The sequence below is a fragment of the Hyperolius riggenbachi genome, chromosome 3 (genome assembly GCF_040937935.1).
Source record: "Hyperolius riggenbachi isolate aHypRig1 chromosome 3, aHypRig1.pri, whole genome shotgun sequence".
Classification (NCBI taxonomy): Eukaryota; Metazoa; Chordata; class Amphibia; order Anura; family Hyperoliidae; genus Hyperolius; species Hyperolius riggenbachi.
Window position 1 is genome coordinate 410,254,668 of NC_090648.1, and position 23,075 is coordinate 410,277,742.

At 41.4% G+C, this 23,075-nt stretch overlaps 1 protein-coding gene and 1 long non-coding RNA gene across 7 annotated transcripts in view; one reads left to right on the top strand and one right to left on the bottom strand.

Moving 5' to 3' along the window:
- LOC137564088 (uncharacterized) overlaps positions 1-23,075 on the bottom strand; it is a 274,411-nt gene that overhangs the window by 20,983 nt on the left and 230,353 nt on the right. For both annotated transcript variants that reach the window (XR_011030511.1, XR_011030512.1), the window contains exon 3: positions 7,526-7,662. This is a non-coding gene — a long non-coding RNA (uncharacterized lncRNA). The remainder of the gene's footprint in view (positions 1-7,525; positions 7,663-23,075) is intronic.
- Positions 1,894-14,035, top strand: IRF1 (interferon regulatory factor 1). 5 transcript variants are annotated; one of them, XM_068277441.1, is made up of 10 exons: positions 1,894-2,061; positions 4,970-5,060; positions 5,155-5,254; positions 6,030-6,206; positions 7,044-7,093; positions 7,203-7,329; positions 7,703-7,825; positions 9,809-9,846; positions 9,938-10,070; positions 12,294-14,035. In XM_068277441.1, exons 2-10 carry the CDS (start codon positions 4,974-4,976, stop codon positions 12,374-12,376), a joined length of 918 nt encoding a protein of 305 aa, XP_068133542.1. In that variant the 5' UTR covers positions 1,894-2,061; positions 4,970-4,973; the 3' UTR covers positions 12,377-14,035. The 5 variants fall into 5 exon arrangements, with proteins under 5 accessions (XP_068133542.1, XP_068133543.1, XP_068133541.1 ...); XM_068277442.1 differs by having other exon boundaries at positions 1,895-2,061; positions 4,973-5,060; XM_068277440.1 differs by lacking the exon at positions 1,894-2,061 and adding an exon at positions 4,817-4,869 and having other exon boundaries at positions 4,973-5,060.

The window sequence follows — 23,075 nt, forward strand, 5'->3', positions numbered from 1 at the left end:
CCACATTATGCATTTACTTTGAAAAAGAGTTTTACTTTAAAAGACCACTATCGCAAAAAATTGTAGCATTCAAAATACATGAGAACATAATTAAAAAGTACATTTATCTCAAAATAAAATGTGCTATAAATTACTTTTCTCCTATGTTGCTGTCATTTAGGGCCTGTTCACACTTGGAGCGATTTCGGGTTTTTTTTCAAGTGGTGGCGATTTTAAAATCGCCTTGAATGCGCTTCTGCAATGTTGCTCTATGTGAGCTTTCTATCCAATCGCAAACGTGGGTCCTGCACCATTTTCTGAGCATTTGCGATTCAGTAGAAAAGATAGGAAAATCGGTAAGCGTTTGAAAAAGCGCTTTGAAAAGCGATTTTCCGAGCAATGCGGTGCGGAATGCAGGCGATTCCGCACCGCAACAGTGGAAACGAGCCCTGAGTGATAGCGGCATAGGTAAGCTAGAGCTAATTTTACTCTGGCAGAAACATACTTCCTATTAGCATGTGTTTGTTTACATATACATTTTATTTTTTTTCTGAAATAGTGGTCCTTTAATACTGGTGTACTGATACACAGCATGGCAGCACAGTAACATAGTTGATAACAGTGCTAGGGTCCTTAGTTTGGACACTATCTGTATGTTACATGGTAGTGATCCCTGCTAAGAATCTTGTATGTGGACAGCCACCCCAATGTACCCCCACAATATCCCGAGTGATGGAATGTCTCAGCTGAACACATTTGTTCCGCTTCTTACCCTGCCTGCCAGAAGCCGCTCCATTATGCGTTGCACCATCATCCCTCTCCCCCATAACAACAGGATGCATTGTTAGTCTGTAGCCAAGCAACATGTCTGTACAGCACTTGGGCCCGAACTGAGGCCCTGGAAGGTTGATGCAGTGCATTGGGTTCCATCATAATAATGTGAATTCACCTCTGCATTATAGCAGACTACGTTCTACAGTACGTTTATTGATAACATGCAATAATGAGCGCGATACCAGAGCAATTCCATATGCTATTTCCATATGCTATGAAATAACATTTATAACGTTATAACGTGCAGATTGTGCATTGCATTATGTCCTAGTTGTAGCATGGGCATTACACAACGCACGTAATGGAAACTAAGGCTGAGTTCACAGTGGGGTGTTGCAGTGCGACGTAACTGAAGCATTAATGCAGAAAGTCACACTGCAATAGTACATCTATAAGGTCAGAGTGCGTCCAGTGCGATGCAATCCAACAAACTCCGGTATCGCAATGCAGTGTGTTACCACATAACGCGCACATTAGCAGTAGCAGTGAAGCATACTTTTTATTGACTGTATGCTTCGATGTATGCGACAGAATTCACGCATTACGTGCAGTACAAATTTTCTGTTCCGTTGCATTCCTGTTTCTACAGGGAACGTATCACAGCTCCCTAGTCTTAGCCCAAGATGTCTTATTTACAGTTTGTCTTTTTTTTCTTTTCTTTTTCTTTTTCTTTTTTTGCTGAAAGCTGCTATTTTAAACGTAGACATATTTTTTTTATTTCTGAACTCATTACAACCTAATTTTTTTGTGGGAATTTCAAGACTTTTTCATATCTGCGTTAGTCACACACAAAAAAAAAAGATAAAGAAATTGTCATTCACATACGTTGCAAATACAGAACTCATATTTGTCCTCAGATAAATAATAGGCATGATGTTTAGTCTTCAGCATTCTCTGTTCACTCAGTGCTGTGCAGTGACAGAACTGTGCACTACTGAGGGGAGGGCTGGTAAGTCAGGGAGTTCCCCAGCTCCTCTCTAATGTACAACAGCCTGATTTCCCAGAAATGATGCTGCGCTCGGAACTCTCCGTTTGGCCAATAGGGGCGCACTGTTATATGTGGGATGGGTTAACTCACTATATACATACCTGCGAGCATATAGAGCATTATGCAGAAGTTTCCTCTGCAGCTTTCAAAGGACAGCTTTTCTTATATTGCTGTACAGACTTTTACCAGGGCTTGACAGCCACTCTCCAGGATTAAGAGAAACTTTTATTCAGTAGATCAGAGACTACGAGAATTATCAGGTACAGTTTTATTTTCTTTAATAGTCATACAAAGAGAGGAATCGATATTTTATCATCGTGCAAAAAAAATGCAAAGGCTATTTTTATATGCATATAAAAAACACGAGTGTGAGGCTGCAACGTTATGTTTATCTTTACGAATAAGATTATTTGGAGATTGTTTTCTGCACACATTTAACCAAAGTCCTGTGCAGAGAACAGCATGAAGTGTTGGCAGGAAATGTGGCAGGACACCTATTGGGGTCTGCAGTAGATGATCGCGTGGAGGGAACTTGCTATCAGTTACAGTGTAGCTGACAGCCATTGAATAGGCTGCTGGATGTAGCTACAGCTCACACAAGGAAGTTCAATGAAAAAAACAAAGCTGTTTATCACAGAGTGGGAGGGTCAGACACGCTGTGTATGCAAAGTACTCAGTGCTGATGCTGCTGTATCTTAGTGCATGGTTTCTCCGCCGCCTAGTGATTACCTAGTCAGGTTAATGGAGACACCTTACAATAGTATTGAGTTGCTTCATAACAAACTTAATTTTATAGCATATTAATCACATAAGCCTGATATTTCCTATTAGAGAGGTATTTGCATGTATTGGCCATCAGCACTGGTAACTACTATGTATGGGGAAGTTATCAGTGTGCTTTCTGTAAAGCGTGCATTTGTATGTATGTATGTGACTGCGCATGGCAGGGCTGGATCTAACGTTCTACGATTATAATGGAGGTGGTCTTTCTCTCGAATTCAGTGCGGAGGCAGTTCTTGCAACTGAGCACATGGTGGTGCTGGCTAATGACTGAAATGATAAATGTGCAGAGCCAGGCCTCAGAGTCATTCAGAGTTCACATAGCAGTGTTGCGTGTAAGGAGAACTACATTAGAAAATGTTCAGTGGGACAGGCAGTGGTGGCTGGCTGCCGGTGTTCCAACATTTTAGCATACTCGACAGAATAGCATACAAATACTACTGAGCATGTGCAAAGTCATGCAGGGCATACATTAACCCCATAATACCCATCAGCAGCATTAACCTTTTCAACCCCAGTTAGCTGCCTGTGTGCTGATGTGCAATCTCCACTATCCAAGTGGACATAGAGTTAGAATAAAAAGTTGTCCGAGCGAAGTGAGGACCGAGCCCGCAGCCCAGCGAGCGAAGTGAGCGGGCAAGGGGACACTGATTCTACTAACAAGGGGTATATCACTTTAAATGTATGCTGTTTTGTCAATGTATGCTAGTTAGTTGGAACACCGGTATTACACAGGAGAGTAATCAGGCTGTTTGCAAATGCATCTTTGTTCAACATTCCTATTAGGATTGCAAATCTACTTATTTAAAAGTTTTTTTATTTTGTAAGCTAAACTATAATGCCTTCTTAACTGGAAATTGATTGGACAGCGAAGGACAATCATTTGATCTCAGATTATGGCAGAAATCTATCAAAAAATGGCTGAACTATGAAAACCTGACTGCACAGTTTTACAGTTATGTGGCCATCAATTCCCCACTGCTCCTCAATCAATAAATTGCCCATAATTGTTTTAAAAAGTTCATTGATCAGACATTTGAGTTTCAGCTCTAACAGTATTCTTTAGTAGAGTTGGTGAATAAATTGCAAATAATTCTGGTGTGCCTTCAAAATACAAATTGTATGTGGCTTGGAATTGGGACAATCAGAATTTGTAGCACATTGATTTGCTTGGTCCAACTGCATGCATGCTACAAAAATGATAAGCATTTCATGGACTATTTCTATGATTCATTGTCTCTGATGGTAACATCAAATTGTTGGTGTGGGTTTCTGTAATCTGCCCATTCCTTCACTTTGTGCTGCTGCCCAGGAATGTGTTCATAGTGGGCCAGCACTGTTTTGACAACAGCACAATGTGTGTGCAGAGAACAATGTTTTCATCTGTGAATGAGTTTTGTAGCGAGACGTATTTATATCACTAAATTACATGTTCCGTTAAAGAGGGGGGATGTTTAGAAGGACAAACACCTTAATACTGTCATCACAATGCTACAGAATTTGTTTATTTGCCAGACTTTGACTTCCTGTGGTATTTATCTAGCTCTCTAGAGCTGGTCACATGATACTGCTGTCTTCGCTCTTTGTACTGGCAGCAAAAGTCCCCTCCCCTTCTCCCTTCCCTCTGGTGGTTAATAGCATTGCATGCAATGTTTGGCTGTGCAGCCAGTGACAGCACTCTCTCATGGCTGTGCTTGTAATGAGATCACATGTCAGTGCTGTTATACACAGTGGATGTTATAACAATGGAAGGCCCAGTGCACACTGAGCGGTTTTAGCAGCGATCCGCCAACCGCATCCACCTGTGAAAACGCTTGGCTAATGTATTTCAATGAGATGGTGCACACCAGCGGTTTGAGGTTTTTAGCAAATTGCAAACGTGCCTCCTGCTGCACGTTTGCGGTTTGCAGAAGCATTTCTGCCTCAATGTAAAGTATAGGAAAACCGCAAACCTCTCTGGAAAACGCTACATCAGAGCGGTTTTCCAGGTGTTTTTGTTACAGAAGCTGTTCAGTAACAGCTTTTACTGTAACAATGTTTGTAATCTGCTACACAAAAACGCTCCCAAAAACGCTAGGCATGTTTAGAAAACGTCACTAAACATGCCTAGAATTGCTCTGAAATCTGCTGCAAAAACCGCTAGCGTTTTGAGGATCTGCTAGTGGTTTTGCTGTGCACTGGGCTGAAGAGTCAGACTCTTACAATAATTTTATACGTTCATTTTGTTATTTTTGCAGGTTCTGTTTAAAGGTTGGGTTGTTTTCTATGTCCAATTTAGAATTTCCAAGGTGGGGACACGACTGCAATAAAACCATATTTGTGATCTAACCTATAGATCTAAACTAGATCTCTCTATAACGATTAACAGTATATTCTATGTTTCCTCAGCAGAATGCCTGTCAAACGTCTAAGACTGAGACCTTGGCTTGAGAAGCAGATTGAATCCAAAACGATCCCAGGTCTTTCATGGCTGAACAAGGTATTATATTGCTGCTTGGGAGTTTGTGTTTTGATTTCTTGTCCACTCATAAATTATGTACAGTATATTGATTGTACAATACTTGTGTGTGCAGGAAGAAATGATCTTCCAGATCCCATGGAAACATGCTGCACGACACGGCTGGGACCTCAACAAAGATGCTTGCCTTTTCCGCCAATGGGCCATTCACACAGGTACGTGTCAAAGTTTATGTTTGCCTTTTAGGGATTGCCAGGGAAAACGATCTTAGTTATTAGAGCAATATGTATAGGAAGGTTTATGGGTTTTTATTGCATGAACTTTACAAGGCATGCAGTGCTGTCTTATTGCAGGCAATTTCTCACATTACTGACCTACAGATCCCCACATGCAGTTTTTAACCACTAACTAGCAGATTATGACATGCTGCCTGTTATTAGTCTCTGGTCTCTTGCTGCATACTCATTACAGTGCTCTGATGTAGGACAGCCTGTTGCAGTTCTCTGTTGAAGGAGAAGATTTGTTGAATAAGACCAAGCACATACTTGCAGCCTTGCTTATCTGAAACAATCAGTCTTCGCTCAAAGCAAGAGCCATGCTAGGTACACATGATATAATTTTCTGGCAGATTTACATGCCAGATCGATTTTTTTTTTTTTTTTCCCAACATGTCCGATTTGAATTTTGATTGATTTTTCCACTTGATTTCCGTTCACTTTTATTGAACACTGATTTGAAAAATCAATCAGAAAATCTATCGAAATTCAGATCGGACATGTTGGAAAAAATAGATCTGGCAGGTAAATCTGCCAGAAAATTGTATTGTGTGTACCTAGCCTAAGGTACTTGACTTGACTTGGTCTGGTTAGCACTTGGATTAGTCAATACCATATTTAAAAAGCAAAAGAAAAAAAAATCAATGTAAGCAGTTTGGCACAGCCTGTGCTATCTCCAGTCTTCCAATCTCATGCTTGTGTTTTATGTGTGCAGGAAGGTATAAGGATGGTGAGAAGGAACCTGACCCCAAGACTTGGAAAGCTAACTTCCGCTGCGCTATGAATTCTCTGCCTGATATTAAAGAGGTTAAGGACAGGAGCATTTATAAAGGATCAAGTGCTGCACGAGTGTACAAAATGCTGCCTACTCCAATAAAGATTGAGAAGAAAGGTAATAATATACTGCAGAATTAAAGCTAATGCTGGCCACAGACATATAGGTAGTTAGCCTTTATAAATTATCTGTTTTAAAATGATCACAAAAAAAAAGAAAAAAAAAATCTAAAATGATCCTATGATTGCTTTAAAACTAGAAATTTAGTACAATGCAATCAAAATATTCCAGGTGTTCTATTCACAAAAATGAGCCAATTTGATCAAAAGCTCTTATCTCTTTGTATAGGTGACAAGAGTATTCCAGCCCTGCCTATTAGTGGATGGATGATAGGGGGAGCTCTAGCATTGCATGTAATGTTTGGCTGTGCATGTAGTGATGAGCGTGGCTTGTGATAAGATCACATATTAGTGCTGTCATACACAATGTATATCCTGTTAATGGAAGACATGATCCCTTGGGCAACATAGCTGGGCTGAGGCTTTAAAGATGCGTAGTCAGCCTATAGGCTGATGAAGCGTTCTGTTGCAGTGGGAGGGGGCAGAGGGCTGCAGAGATGAGATGTCAAGTGGGGGGCGGCAAGCAGGAAGAACAAAGTTATCAGACGTCACTTGTCCCACAATGGTCCACCTGGCGGATTGCTGGCCAAGCGGCAGTCATAGGCTGATGTACACACACCGAATTAGCAGAGGAGGCTGTTACCAAACTTCTCAGCCAACTTTAATCTAGCGTATGGACTGGTCCTTACACTAATTTCATATTATTATTATTTATTGAGTTCATTTATAAAGAAAACAAATTAAAAACAAACAAAATGAATACACATAATCATGTTTTAGAACTCCACAAGCTCATTTTGCCTTTATTAATTAGAATCTTGTTTTTCTTTTGCAGAACGCAAGTCCAGATCCCAGAAAGACTGCAAAAACAAACCAAGAAAAAAGGTACGCATCTAACCTTCTGCACAGCTCTTTTTTGTGTCTATTGACAAAAGCAAAGTGTGTATGCGCAGAGCTACATGTGGTTGACACATCTGCAACTTGCTTCCTTTAGCAGGTGGATGGCTCCTCTGCAGATGAGGTGGAAGAAGCAGTGAAATTTTGCCCTCTACCAGAAGATCACAGTGGTTATACAGCAGCATCTTACACCACTCAGGAAGCTTGTGGGAGTTCAGATATGGGTGAGTCTTACAATCCTACTTCGTGCCTTATTAAGTAACCATCTCAGTACCACATCAGTGCCCGACTAATACTAACAATAGAAATGAAACTGCCATGTGTTACTTAGCCAGACTATTACAATAGTTAGTGATATCAACCCTTAATGGCTAAAAGAAACAAGTGATTAGTGAACACCTCAGTTTTGTATCCGCTTACCTGACTTTACTGTTCTGGTCACACACTACGTGTTCTTTCTTCTCTGTAAGGTAACCTGCTTAGGAAGGTTCTGTTGATGGAACTGTAGCCAGCTAGTCCCTTTAAACTTGCAGCACATTGCATATTATTGTATGTATCTGTAAAATATGATAAAACTAATGTAAATTTTTATTGCAGACATGAGCCAATGCAATGCCTCCAGAAGCCTATCTGATTGGAGTGACATGGAAATGCCCCTGCCTGACAGCACCAATGACCTATACCATTTCCAGGTGTCACCTATACACTCAAGTTCAGAAGGTAATGCTTGTTCTCTCGTAATAATCATTCATACTATTTGGTATATAAAATACTTAAAGAAAAAGTCAAGATTATCTGTATCTGCAATAATAGTATTATATAGTGTTATGGATTCCCTCGCATGGTTACAAAAATATTATCTATAGACCAAACAAAAAACAAATTATGGATTTTTAAAGTCTGAGCAAGAAAAACAGCACCATTCTTATGTTTTATAAAATATAACACCTTCAGTTCTCCCCTTTATACTGTAAAAGCTGTTTCTAAGTAGCATATTGCTCCATAGTTATATTTAATTATTTCTAGTAATCGCTGACAGCATTGACCGTGGCTGTGCTCAGATCCATGTACTTGTATAGCAGAACTGCGCAGGTGCACAGATGACTACTTCTGCTTGTGCACAGAGCTGCTTGTGCTCGGAGAACAAAGCCATGCACAAGCGGCTCCATGCTACTGCCGTCCATGGCAGTGTGGCCGCGCTCATACACAGGAGGCGTGGCCACGAGTAATCTTTGATGTTAATGTCAAAGATTATTATGAGGTTCCTCCTACCGATGTAAGTAACTAACATTTTTAAATGACTTCAGGTTTACTTTAAGAAGAATGGAATGTTGTGCTGTGATGTAAAGCATCATAAAGCCACTCTACCTGTTCTGCTTTGCATGAGTGAACTGCAGCTAACCTGATACTTAAAGAGACACTGAAGCGAAGAAAAAAATATGATATTATGATTTGTATGTGTAGTACAGCTAAGAAATAAAACATTAAGATCAGATACATCAGTCTAATTGTTTCCAGTACAGGAAGAGTTAAGAAACTGCAGTTGTTATCTCTATGCAAAAAAGCCTTTAAGCTCCAGGACTTTCAAAGTCAGAGAGGGCTGTCTTCTGACTTTTATTATCTCAACTGTTACTAAACAAATTCCTTTTTCTCTGCCAGAGGAGAGGTCATTAGTTCACAGACTGCTCTGAAAGAATCATTTTGAATGCTGAGTGTTGTGTAATCTGCACATATTATAGAATGATGCAATGTTAGAAAAAACACTATATACCTGAAAATAAAAATATGAGAATATTTTCTTTGCTGCTAATCTTCTAGTAATCAATCATAGTACACAACCAATTCACTATATCATATTTTTTTTTTCGCTTCAGTGTCTCTGCATTGACACCTTATCTCTCCTGGTGTAAAGGATCCGAGTGCTAGTTGACTAGTAGTCCTAGCTTACGCATATGCAAAAACCAATATGAATTTTTAATATGAAATCAATTTTTCAGTAATAGTTCCCTCATTTTAGTCTCTGTACAAGTTATTATTTAGACTAGTGTGTGTTAAGCAGAGCAGTAAGTCTGTAGCACTTGTTCTCTGGAGGGGTGTGACAGATCATATAGTTTAAGTAGTTGATAAACGAGGTTTCACCATGTTTACTTCAAACAGCTGTTCTGAAAAGTTCCTGTTTGCTGTCTGATAGAATGATTTGAAGTGAACTCAGTGGGACATCAATCATCATACCATCTCTTCTATAGGGAAAGGCTCCTATCATTTTCAACATGTATTTCCACTACTAGATCACTAAGTGGAAACACCATCATTTTGTATGCCCTTACGGTCAAGCCTAGCACTAAAACTACCAACACTGAATCTGCTTGGACTTGCAAGGTTGATATGTTGCCTTGGAATGGAAAAGGTCAGCACGATCAGAACTGATCATTGGCTTAGCTGGTAGGTGGGTGAAGTTAAGCAGGCACAATGCAAAACTACTATAACTGCAGCGAAAACAGATGTTTTTTCAGTTAGGAGAGGAGTGTTCCCCTTTAGGGGAAAAAAATGTTGTAAAGTAAAATTATTGTTTGGACTACAATGTCTCAATTCAATACTTGCACAAGAGATTAGTAAATAATATGATAAATATCTGCCTAGGAATATGGGATTTTAAACCGGTGTGAGTTTGAAATTAAGGGTTTTTTTTTCTTATGTTTTTAGCAGATGATGAAGACCTGCTTTCTTCGGAATTTTTGACTGTAAGTAAAAGTTCTTCAGCACAGATTGGTCTTTTTTATGTTTAGTTGTAGGTCACACGTGTTGGAAACTGATTTCATGATTTCATTGCAGATGTTGGAACCAAGCTCAAATTGGCAGCAAACAAATATGGATGGCAGAGGATACTTAATTAGTGACCTCGGAACGACAAGCACGTTTATGAATGATCCTAGCTCGGTGTTTGAAGATATAAGTAAGGTGTTAGGTATTTACATTTTATTTCTAATATTTCATTATTATTTTAGCATTGCTATTTGAATTGCTTTTATTAACTGAAAATATGAGCCCTTCAACATATGTTTGCTGCGCTCAGTGTTTCCATTCTGACTGCTAATTAGATCCATAGTAGTTTTGACCCATGCTAAGTATAAGAGAACGGCAGCCAGCGGGTAAAATTAAACATTGAAGCACCCCTGAATCAGGAAAAAACTATTGTTTGAAGCCCATGGTAGGCTAGATTACCTATTCCACAGTATGCTGGCACTGCTTATACAATGTGCACACTATGGAGTTGATGTACAAAGCAGCGGTAATATTGAAGTGCACAGTAGCACAGAGCAATATTACCATTACTACCGGCAGCAGTGTACCGCAAGTTTTACTAATTCAGCGTTCTGCAGTACTTGAGTAACGTGAGGTACTCACAACCTGTAGCAGCACACACAGTACTCAAGTGGATCCCGCTAATAGTGTAACTCAAGGTACTCTTCCGTCAGTAGTAAACAGCACACAGCAATATTACAGCTGCTTTGCTCACCAACCCCAATGTGTCCTCTGATGAAGCTCTGCTTTTTAGCAAAGCATGTTGGGCTATTTGTGTCCTTGTACAGCACCTGCACCCACTTTTTTGTCAGTAAGTTCAGTGCTAGCAGCGATTTATATGTTACCATGATACCTTAACATATCGTAGCCATTTATGATTTTAACGTATACCTAATAAAGGTCCCGTTTTAGGTACTATAGGGCCTCCCCTTTCCCGGGGAATGTGTTGTATAATTTTAGTTGCCATAAGTTAAGTAGAGGCATAAGTCCTGAGGCCTTGTTCACATTATAAATCGCCGACGCAATCGCCAGCGCTTTTGTAAGCACTTTTCCCTGCACTTTCAGAGCGATTTGAGCTTTGTTAAGCACTTTTCTAAGTGCTTTTGTTTGACGATTTTTTTTTCACCCTGACCACAGTCAGGAAGTGAACTCTTTGACCTGGAAATGAATAATTACAGTGTATTTTTACCAAATCGCTTTTTCAAGCACTTTGCATTGAACTTTGCATTGAAGAGCAAATGCTCAGGAAATGGTGCAGGACACGCGTTTGCGCTCAGAAAGAAAGCTCATTTCTTATGTGCGAACACTCACATAGAGCCACATTGCTCAAGGGCTTTTAAAGCAATTTTAAAAATCGCCATCGCTTAACAAAAAGATTAAAAACGCTCTTAGTGCAAACCCTTATTTTTCCATTAGCAAAGCCCTTATTCAGTTACTTTTCTTCTGAGTTTTCGTTGAGGAGATATGTTTCCTCTTATCTCCAAAATATATTTTCAGCGATTTGAAAGTACAAAAAGTAGGTAAAATCAAACTTATTTTGAATATTGTCGTGCTTACTGGGGGCTTAAAAGGAATTTAATTTCTCCTGCAAGAAAACTTAAGAGAAAAATAAAATGAATAAGGATCAAAGTGAAAAGCAGCTGAGTAATTACATTCAAAAAAGATATTATTATTTGCTAACAAAACCCCTGATATTATTGCTCTAAATATGTCTGCCGGATGAGATAAGAAATCACCACAGTTACAGGATATGGGCTTCATTTTTTTCCAAACTTTATTACAGTTGTGAAGGTTTCTCTTTGGCATGATGAATTGAAATAATTTTCTTTTAAATATACATGGAGAGAAGGCATTTTGTAGATTTAAATATTTGTTTAAAACAGTTAAGAGGACCTGTTTAGCACAGTAGAATCCCGTTATAGTAGCCTTCACTGGGCTTGACCAAGTAGTTTACTCTATCAGAAGTCTATATCAGGATTGGTCATATATTGTATATTTATGGGCCCTGGGGACTGAATGAGATTCTACTGTAATTATATTGAAATCTAAACTGAATGTGATAACCTATATTTGAAGAATTACAAAGTAATTCTGTTGACCTAAAGTAGAGGCTAGAGAAACAGGAGACCTTTCCCATAAAAACCCCCAATTAAGTTTGGATTTATTTCACTAAACTTGCACTAGACGAATGAAATCTGAATTTAGTTAGAAGCTATAGACAACAAATCCATTTACCTTTACCAGTATTTTGCACAATATTTCAGGTGCCCCAATCAATGTTGTTATATTTCCTGTGTTGTTAGTTCAGAAACCTTAATCTGCAGTTGATTATTAATGATGAGCAGTTCCAGAAGAATAAAACCTTTTTCTCTTTTTATTATTTCAGGGGAGATTGAGGTCCGAGTCACTACAGACATGAAACCAATTGAATTTTCCTGGCAAGAACTAACAGCCATAACCTGTTTGTGAGGATCACCTCATTCATCAAAGACTTTTAGAGGGGATCATCATACTTGTATTCATGCTGTCTTCAGTAGTCATAGGTGAGGGACAGAGCCATGATCTTCAGATCAGAACACATATGAAGGTGTCAAAGTCAAGCCTTGCCTATGGAGGAGACATCAATAAACTGGCTATGAAGACTTTGAAATAGCGGTTGACTCTTGGTGGCCAAGTCAATGTTTGGATACTTCCACTTCTTTATACTGAAGCACTTATGAGTAAAAAAGGAAAAGAACTAAGTTTGAACCAAGGAGCTGTGAAAACACTTACCTAGATCTTTCACTACATTTTAGATGGAAATGACTCAAGAGCTTACCAAAACAAGGACATTTAACTTGAACTGCAGCTAGAATATCACATGCTTAGTCACAGCTTAGGATGGTAGCATCTCAGATCCATACCGTATATTTGCATTTAACCATATACATTCATCATTGAGAAGGACATATTCAAATTTTAGCTTGTTTGTTCCAGTTTGCATCATTTACCTAGTTCACCTTAAGTGCACTTTTTCACTGAAAGATTTACAAAGGTTGGAGAACAGTGGAAACTGCGTGACCCAGTAAATCTGGGCTATATTTATTAAACAAAGACTTATGCCAAATTCATTTCAGTGGTAATCCAATAAATTCAGGACAATGTTACATTTCCAGTGCATGCAGGAAACTGCAGTCCCATAGCTGCTATTTCACTTTATCCTTATTTTGATCTTGATTTAAATTCCGTAAGTATTGCAAGTGCTTACCATGAAACACCAGGCAAATTTTAAAAAATGTGAGTTGGCTGAATTACACAAGCTATCCATCTTTCTCCAATCTTAGTAAATCAGGGTTAGGGTATGCTGATCTGTGTGATGTCACAGTTCTGACATCCCAATTGTTTCACAGCCAGAGAAATCAGCGCACTGCAATGTACTTCTGGCAAAACACCCATCCCAGCCATGGCTCCCCAAAATAAAATAGTTTTCTGCTTTATGTATTAGCAATTCCCACAAGACACTCCACCCCACTAGTTGAAAAAAAGATTTAAAAAATACTCAACTGATGTAAAATTGTAGCAGTAAATCCCTGCCACTAGGATCTCCCTGGTCTGGCACCAACCTGAACATCTCTAAGTTAACAAGATTATTGGCGAGTGTGGTAGAGCAGGGCTTCCCAACCTTGTCCTTGAGTACCACCAACAGTGCACATTTTGTGGAAATCCCCAGAGGTAGTTAATCAGCTCTGCTGAGACACTAATTACCTCACCTTTGAATGTTTGTGGTTTTCTACAAAACATGCACTGTTGGTGGTACTTGAGGACAGGGTTGGGAAGCCCTGTGCTTGAGCATAGATCCTGCCCGCAAAATACCTGGACTCTGTTTCAGGGTACACTAGAGAGCTGTAACTGTCATTCTAATTTGTTAATGGCCATCTGGTGATTGTATTTGTGTGTTTGTTTGTTTTTTCATCAAGTAAGCAATTTCTTTGGCTTGATTCAAAATTTGCTTTCAACTGCCATCTATGTTAAACATCTGTTAAAAACTTGAGACATTCCTTTTGTAACCTTAAAGGAATACTGTAGGGGGTCGGGGGAAAATTAGTTGAACTTACCTGGGCCTTCTAATGATCCCCCGCAGACGTTCTGTGCCCACGCAGCCACTCACCAATGCTCCGGCCCCGCCTCCGGTTCACTTCTGGAATTTCAGACTTTAAAGTCTGAAAACCACTGCGCCTGCGTTGCCATGTCCTCGCTCCCCGCTGTCACCAGGAGCGTACTGCATAGGTGCAGACCATACTGGGCTTGTGCACTCCTGGTGACGTCAGTGGGAGCGAGGACAGGGCAATGCAGGCGCAGTGGTTTTCCGACTTTAAAGTCTGACATTCCAGAAGTGAACCGGAGGCGGGGCCGGAGCATCAGTGAGTGACTGCGTGGGCACAGGATGCCTGCGGGGGACCATTAGAATCCCCGGGTAAGTTCAACTCATTTTCCCCTCCCCCCCGCCCCTACACTATTCCTTTAAGATAATTTTGCTGTGGTTTATCTAGAAAGCACAAGACATGCCTTATAACTACTGTACTAGGTGGGAATTATAACACAACAGGAAGCAAACGGTAATCAATCATCTTCGGAGTGCAGAATTCACCTTCACAGCTCAAAAAGCTCCTTGGAGCAAGACATGCACAAGCATATGCTGAATTTTCAATCACACAAGATCTCAGAGTAATGTATATACCCAAAGTTAAAAAGCTGAACTCCAGGCAAATATATATATTAAAAAAACACTAATGCAGTTACCAACAGGCATTACAGCTATTTTAGCTACCCATATTAGTTTTGTGTAGTTGCCTGCTCAGCAGTTTTCAGACTGTGAAGACTAAGGACAGCACTGTGAGCTTCTCCAAGTTTAATTTATGGCACAGTGCAGCTACCTTTTTTACAAGAGGAAAAAGCATAGATAGTAGAATAATTTATTATTGTCGTGATGTCATGCCATTGTCTAATCAGGTAGCTGAGGATAGGTCATTGATAAATATACATCGCTAAATAATGGTCTTTGGTTTGTTTGGGTGGCTTATATAAGTAACATGCCATTTTTCGACAGGATTACCGATCTTGGCAAGTAAGACCATCCATGTTCCTTATTTTATTGGTGTATTTATCTGCCTGTAGTTCAGTTTTACAATCCAGATTTTTTTAGACCCAGATTTGCTATGAAAATGAAGTTTTATCAGTGCGGTCCAGCTTTATGTCCTACATACACTCGCTTACATTTTCTTGCATCTTTTAGTTCTGCCACTTTGCAGTGAGTGTCTTTTTCAAAAGTGACTAGTTAGCTTCCTGAACATTATACTAATGACACATTCTTAAATTTATCACACATTTAAGCTAATTTTTTGTTTTTCAGGTATAATCTAACTAAATGTTTTTATTTGATTCTGATCAGCTGGGGAAGAATTTAGTTAGAAGCACGGGCAGTACAATAGACAGCCTTAGTAGCGTCCTTCCTCCCTAATATGGGCTGAACAGTGGAAAAAAGTAAGGCAATGAAAGAACAGGATCAAAAGCTGTTCTAAGCTGGTAAAACTTCCCTTTTAGATCAATTTTAAGATTAAGATAATTTTAAATGCATATTTGTTACTGGTGTGACTTTAAACAAAGTGTAATATACTGTTGTCCTAAACCACCTGCCACTAGAAAAGTAATGAGCAGTTACTACTGTGAATTAGTTGTTGGTTTTATGCTTATTTGGCGTTTAAGTATATTTTATGTTCCTTTGCTGCTGGATCAGATAACATCTAGAAAGGTTTACAGCTCTATCTAGATATGCCTACTGGTAATGAAGACTGGTTGGCTCCATGTTTTTCAGTTTTCTTTCTGACCAAGGATTTCATTTTCACTGAGGCAGAAAATGTCTTGTTTATCTGTTATGCAAATTCATTTTAAATGCTCATTTTTTTTTTGTTACAAAGATTATTCCTGTATGGAGAACAATATTTTACTCCATAATTTACAGAAACAGAAGATGTGTGGTGTTTTTGTACTATGGTTAGGAGACCACATCCCTAACCTAACGATCAAGCTACATTGTCAATCCTTCTTATACTCTGGTTTACTTTGTATATAGTTAGCTTTTCATGTGTTGCACATGTCTGTTTGTAAATACTGTGTATTTTTAATGCCATGTGACTTGTAGTAAAAAAATTATATACCCAAATAATATGGATTTTGCCCTATTTTTTTTCTTGACAAAAAGTAGCTTTCTTTTTACTGTTATGTTAGGTGAGATGATTGTGAGTGATCTGTTTGGCCTGTAATGACATAACGTCGGTAAAGGGCTTTAACAGTGAGTTGAAGAACATCGGATATTACTATAGAAGGTATCAAGTAAACTTGGACTACAGGCACAGATGTTTTCCCAGATAAGTGTGGGAACAGGGCTTTTGTATCTGCCAAAAAGCTTGTTTAGTTGATGTCAAATTAATCACTTGTAAAATATCCGGTTAGATGTCCAGATACTAACCACCTTCTATATAACAGACTAACCAGCAAGCTCATGGTGACCCAGAACTCATTGGAGTGTGTAAGGGACTACAATGGTCCTAAAAGCCCCCTTACTAAGATGTTAAGAAAAACAAAAATTTGCTTTCCTAAAACAGAAAGAATTTGCGATAATTCAGGTTGGAGTGAGCTCGAGATGTCTCCCAGAGCACCACTGCTGAATATATGCAAATTAACCATTGTACCCTTAGAAGCTAAACACACCTCCAGGACCGCTGGAATGCAATGATGTGTCAGCTTGTTAAATAGTACACAGAATGCCTGTGTTACAGACTGTAACATGGGAAATCTTCCAATTTTAATATTAGACTGTATTTTTTCTCAGGTTCAGACTGTGTCTTCTCTCCTGCAGTTTGAACAGCGTGTGTGTGTGGGGGGGGGGGGGGGGGGAGGGGGCGGGGTGCAGTCAAGGCTCCCAACAGCCTCACCCACAGAGACTGTAGCCTGAATCCCTGAACTTGTGCTTGTGCTCATGTGATCACACGGTAATTTCAAACCAGGATTTTTTTTACTACAGTAGGCTTATTTGACATGAAATGGTAACAGTCTAATTACTAAGATATTAACTGGCTTTAAAAGCTATTGGCTATGGTGGTAAGGGGGGAGGGGCAATTTATAACCCTCCCCTATTTCATATTCCAGTAAGTTTGAAGCTAAAAATCAAATCACTAGGGATATCCATTCTAATCCAAAGAAGTTTTACAAGTGTTTCAACTTTGAAAAAAGAAAGGTGGACTGTATTGGACTCCAAGAAGGATGAGGATGGGATATCAATGATGGATGGTCAAAGTAGGCCAGAGCTATTAAATGCTTGCTTTGCTTCTGTCTTCACAACAGAAACATTGTTGTTGCAAATTACAGATGTGGAAGGGTCCCAGTCTTTACATTTTAATATCAAATACTTAACACAGGAAGGAGTGAAGGCAAGACTAAAGGTGCGTACACACGCACTACGGCCGCCAACGACTGGTCCGTCAGACCCTTCCGCTGGGCGGACTTTCAGGCGACAGTAGCGCGTGTGTACGCACTGTCGGCAGACTGATAAGGCGTTTTCTGAACAATCCGCTGAGCGGATCGCTCAGAAACGGCCTTATCAGTCTGCCGACAGTGCGTACACGCGCTACTGTCGCCTGAAAGTCAACCCAGCGGGAGGGTCTGATGGAGCCGTCGTTGGCGGCCGTAGTGCGAGTGTACGCATCTTAAGTAAGATCAAAACTGATAAGGCACTTGGCCTGGATAGCATACATCCTTGGGTGCTAAGGGAATTAAGTTCATTTATTGATAAACCCCTTTATTTTATCTTTTGTGACTCTCTCTCTCTCTCTCAAGTGGGATAGAATGGCTATATGGGCACAGACAGTAAATGGCAGATGAAACTCAATATTGAAAAATATAAAATCATGCATTTTAGTGGTACCAACAGTCTAGCTCCATGCAAAATAAACGTGATATAGATGGGGACATCAAACTTGGAGTAGGACTTAGGTGTTCTCGTTAACAAGTTAAGTCATCGTATTCAATGCCGGCAGTTAAAACAATTTAAATGTTGTGATGTACAGTATTAAAAGGGAAATAAAAACTTGGGATGCTAGCATAATACTGCCCCTGTATAACTCTAGTAAGGCCCCTTTCACATCTGAGCGGGGTCCGCACGATTCCCGCTCATCGCAAACCACTAGTGGTTTTTAACACCGCTTAGCACATGGTTTGCTATGGCAGTGTTCTCACTGCCATAGCAGATTGCGGCATTTAGTGATGCAGCGTTTTGGCGGCGATTCTGATTAGCATGTATAGAACCGTTAATCGCTGTCGCTCCGAAAACGCTACAGTATCCACTGATTTTTCCGCGTTAATTGCGTAAAAATCACTCCTGCAAAACACTAACAGTAATCGCTAGCGTTTTGTGATTTTAGATGTGAACGGGGCCTAAGGCTCCATGTGGAATATGAAATTCAGTTCTGGGCACGGTAATACAGGAAGTATATTGCAGTTTTAGAGCAGGTGTAGAGACGAGCAACAACATTGATTAGAGCAGGGGTCTCAAACTCGCGGGCCATTTGCGGCCCTCGATACAATATTTTGTGGCCCTCGCCTGCAAAAGCTTCCTTATAGTTCGCTTCAGTGTTCCCAAGTAATCCGCCGCATCCCCACCACTAAACGAGGGCTGCAGAGCCCCCAAATCGCCTGGGGGGCAATCCGCCGGCATTTCCTGGAAGGGGCCGAGCTTTCAGCTTCAGCTCTGCCCCTACTGACGTCAATCGCCGCATGAATCGCCGCCTCTCCCCGCCCCTCTCTGTGAAGGAAGAGTGAGAGAGGCGGGCAGAGGCGGCGATGTGCCGCGATTGATGTCAGGAGGGGCAGAGCTGAAGCTGAAAGCTCTGCCCCTTCCAGGAAATGCCGGCGGATTGCCCCTTGGGTGATTTGGGGGCTCTGCAGCCCTTGTTTTGCGGCAGGGACACGGCGGATTACTTGTAATGGGAGCACTGAAGCGAACTATAAGGTAAAATAGACAAAATAGTTTGCTTCAGTGTGAATTTGATTTTGAAATAAAAATCAATGCAAGGGGGGGAGGGGTGCTGCTGATTGTGAAATCCCTTATGCGGCCCAGCCTCATCCTGACTTTGCCTCCTGCGGCCCCCAGGTAAATTGAGTTTGAGACCCCTGGATTAGAGCATACATGTTAAACTCCGGCCCGCGGGCCAAATTTGGCCCTCAGAGCCATTAAATTTGGCCCTCTAGTGGTTTCCCCACTTTGCATTATGTTTGGCCCACTCTAGACCACCAGGGAAGCTATATTGGAGGTTAAGCCCTAGAACACCAGGGAAGCCATATGGGGAGGTAGGGGGAAATCACTAAACACTAGGGAACTGTATAGGGGAGGGTGGGGGCCTCTAGACACCAGCGAACAGTATAGGGCAGGGGTCTCCAACATTTTTCGGCCCGGGGACCGGTAACCATCCAAAATTTTCTCTGGGGCCCGGGGGGGGGGGGGGGTATTCGCGGCGGCACAGCAAGCACAGTTGCCCCAGTATAGGGAGTCTAGTTACCCCGGTACAGCTAGTATAGTGCCCCAGTATAATTAGTATCAAAGTGACCAAGTATAGTTGCCCCAGTATAGCGAGTATAGTGCCCAGTGTGCCCCAGCATAGCTAGTATAGTGCCCCATGTGCCCCAGTATAGCTAGTATAGTGCCCCAGGATAGCTAGTATAGTGCCCAGTGTGCCCCAGTATAGCTAGTATAGTGCCCCATGTGCCCCAGGATAGCTAGTATAGTGCCCCAGGATAGCTAGTATAGTGCCCAGTGTGCCCCAGTATAGCTAGTATAGTGCCCTATGTGCCCCAGGATAGCTAGTATAGTGCCCCAGGATAGCTAGTATTGTGCCCAGTGTGCCCCAGTATAGCGCCCAGTGTGCCCCAGTATAGCTAATATAGTGCCCAGTGTGCCCCAGGATAGCTAGTATAGTGCCCAGTGTGCCCCAGTATAGCTAGTATAGTGCCCTGTGTGCCCCAGGATAGCTAGTATAGTGCCCCTTGTGCCCCAGTATAGCTAGTATAGTGCCCCAGTATAGCTAGTATAGTGCCCCATGTGCCCCAGTATAGCTAGTATAGTGCCCCAGGATAGCTAGTATAGTGCCCCATGTGCCCCAGTATAGCTAGTATAGTGCCCCAGTATAGCTAGTATAGTGCCACAGGATAGCTAGTATAGTGCCCCAGTATAGCTAGTATAGTGCCCCAGTGTAGCCCACTCCCCCTGCGGCCGCCTCTCCTGTTACCTTATGAGCTGGCGGACGCTTCCTGTCACAGATTCCCGTAGCCGCTCTCCTCCGTGCGGCATCTTCTATTTACAGCAGCGCGTCGCACGGCTGCTGTAAGGAGGGAAGGAGGCGGGGCAGCGGTTCCCATGGTAATGGCGATCGCCGCTACAGGTAGCCGCTGCCCCGCCTCCTTCCCTCCTTACAGCAGCCGCACAGGAAGCGCTGCTGTAATAGGAGATGCACACAGAGAAGAGCGGCTACGGGGAATCTGTGACAGGAAGCGGCCGCCAGCTCATAAGGTGACAGGAGCGGCGGCCGCGGGGGGAGGAGGGGCGAGAGGCCAGGCCCGCCGCGGCCCAGCTGGAAACTGCCCACGGACCGGCAGTGGGCCGCGGCCCGGTGGTTGGGGACCCCTGGTATAGGGGACGGAGGACCACTAGACACCAAAGAACTTTATAAGGGAGGAAGGTGGCCAGTAGACATTGAGGTTGGCCCGTGACTAGGTCCCTGTGTACAATTTCGGCCCATGACTAGGTCCCAGTTTACAATTTTGGCCCATTTTGTATTTGAGATTGCCACCCCTGGATTAGAGGGATGGCATGTCACCCTTACCAGAAAAGATTACATAAACCGGGCTTATGCAATCGCCAGAAAATATGTCTTAGAGAAGATCTTTATACTAATGTATAAATACATCAGAGGGCAATATTAAAGTAGACCTGAACTGCCCTGCCTCTTGCACAGGACAGAAGAAAAACATAGAGAAATACACCCTGTATGCATTTAGAGAGTTTAGCCTGTTTAATTCCCCCTAATTTATGTCTAATTACAAGTTGTAATTTGATCTCTCCCCTGTGTCACATGACTGCCACGGCAGAGATGGCAGATGAGCTCATTTGAAAGGACAGGCTGTTAACAATATGAATGCTTCCATGAATCAGGAAGTGGAAACTGTGCAGATTTATTTTAGGATTTGTATCAGCTGTTAAAATGTTTTTTGTTTAAAGCAGGGGTAGGGAACATATGGCTCGGGAGCCAGATGTGGCTCTTTTGATGGCTACATCTGGCTCACAGTTAGGAGTTGATTCACTAAGATACACTGCTCAAGCAGCACCACTTAGTGTGACAGCGCAAGTACAATTTTCAAAGTAGGGATGCTACTGCTGTAGCATGCACTACTTACTCGCGCTCTACCAACACTAATGGCCGCTCCAATTGTCCCACCCTGGATTCTGTCAGGTCCAGTGACTTTGTAGGACGAGATCCCCGCACTTTGACTGGCCAAATAGTCTGTCTTTCACTTGACAAGCAGCCTATTAGGCCAAAGTGCGGGGATCACGTCCTACAAAGTGAATCAACCCCCAAGACAGCTATTTAATTGTACAAGCTGTTAGTCGGTATTTCTCCTGTCTGGCTTTTGGTAAAATTGCTGATGTTGCTGGAACCCAAGAGAAGCTAAAGACATGTCTGACACTTCTGCTGCATATTGGCTCACCGTGGAGCTGCAGCGAGACACATGTTGGGAGCTTGGGGATGGACGAAGCCCCAGGTAAGTAGTACTTATTGTCCTCATATCCCCTGAGGACTCCTTTAAGTGGCCCAGCCAGAACCTAGATTTGAATCCAAATGGACGTCTCTGGAAAGATCTTAAAATGGATGTGTGTCGACGCTTCCCATTCAACCTGATGGAGCTTGAGAGGTGCTGCAAAGAGGAATGGGCAAAACTGCCCAAGGAAAGGTGTGCCAAGCTTTTGGTATCATATTCATAAAGATTTGAGGCTGTTATTGCTGTCAAAGGTGCATTGACAAAGTATTGAGCTGTGAATACTTTTGTACATGTGATTTCTCAGTTTTTAATAAATTTGCCAAAACCTCAAACTTTTTTCACGTTGTCATTATGGGGTGTGGTGTGTAGAATTCCGAGGACTAAAATTAATTGAATCCATGTGGAATAAGGCTATACCAGAACAAAATGTGGAAAATGTTATGCGCTGTGAATACTTTCCACATGCACTGTTTGTATTGCTGCTGCATGTGCACACCTACACTGAAACTGTTCTGAATTAATTACTGATATATTCTTGCTGCGGATGGATACATGCATTGGCAGATCTGTCTCCTCCGCCTTAAGCAATCCCCACTATTTTATATAAAACACTGGAAAGGGCTACATAGTTTGTATACTTAAAGTGGAGGTGTTATTTAAATTGTTCTCGAGAGATCATGAATGGAAAACATAATGGTCAGAGACACATAGGGCCTTTTTTCACTACACAGCTGAATCCCAAAATCGCAAATTGATAGTGATTTTTAAATTGCTAGGGTTGCTACATTTTTTTATAGAAATCATGAGAAGTATTTTCCACTATAGCGATTCGATTTTCAAATCGCAATTGCTTTCTGGAGCGATTTTAAGAGAGATAATGCAATGGAAATGAAAAATTGCAATTGCATAACAAAATGAATGAAAAATCGCAATTGCTGGTGTTTGTGATTGTGATTGCTAGTGGAAAAGGGCCCATACTGTATATGTATAGGTAACGGGTATAAAGAAGAAAGCTGCTACAGTAAGTCATAGCAGTCTATAGAAAGGAGTGTCTGAGAGCGAAGTGCAAGCAACACCTAGGTCACATTGCGTTCAAGCTTGCTCAGTCCGTCAGTTACAGGAAACTGTTTTTGAAGAAACCACAGGTATATGTATATCAGTGCTTCTGTATTATCTGTAAAATAGTGTGTATTCAAGCAGAACAAAAGTCATATACAGAAAACAACCTGACACATAGCTAAGCAACTGTAGGAGCAAAGATTAAAATGTTAAATGTAAACCATTTTGTGGATATCAATAAATAGGTTTGGAAAAAGCTTGTCTC

Excerpts from the sequence above, each read along its gene's own strand:
- IRF1 (XM_068277440.1), top strand. The coding sequence starts at position 4,847 with ATGTCCAATTTAGAATTTCCAAG. Across the intron at positions 5,255-6,029 it reads CCAATGGGCCATTCACACAG|GAAGGTATAAGGATGGTGAG; the intron begins GTACGTGTCAAA and ends TTATGTGTGCAG. Across the intron at positions 7,330-7,702 it reads TTGTGGGAGTTCAGATATGG|ACATGAGCCAATGCAATGCC; the intron begins GTGAGTCTTACA and ends TTTTTATTGCAG.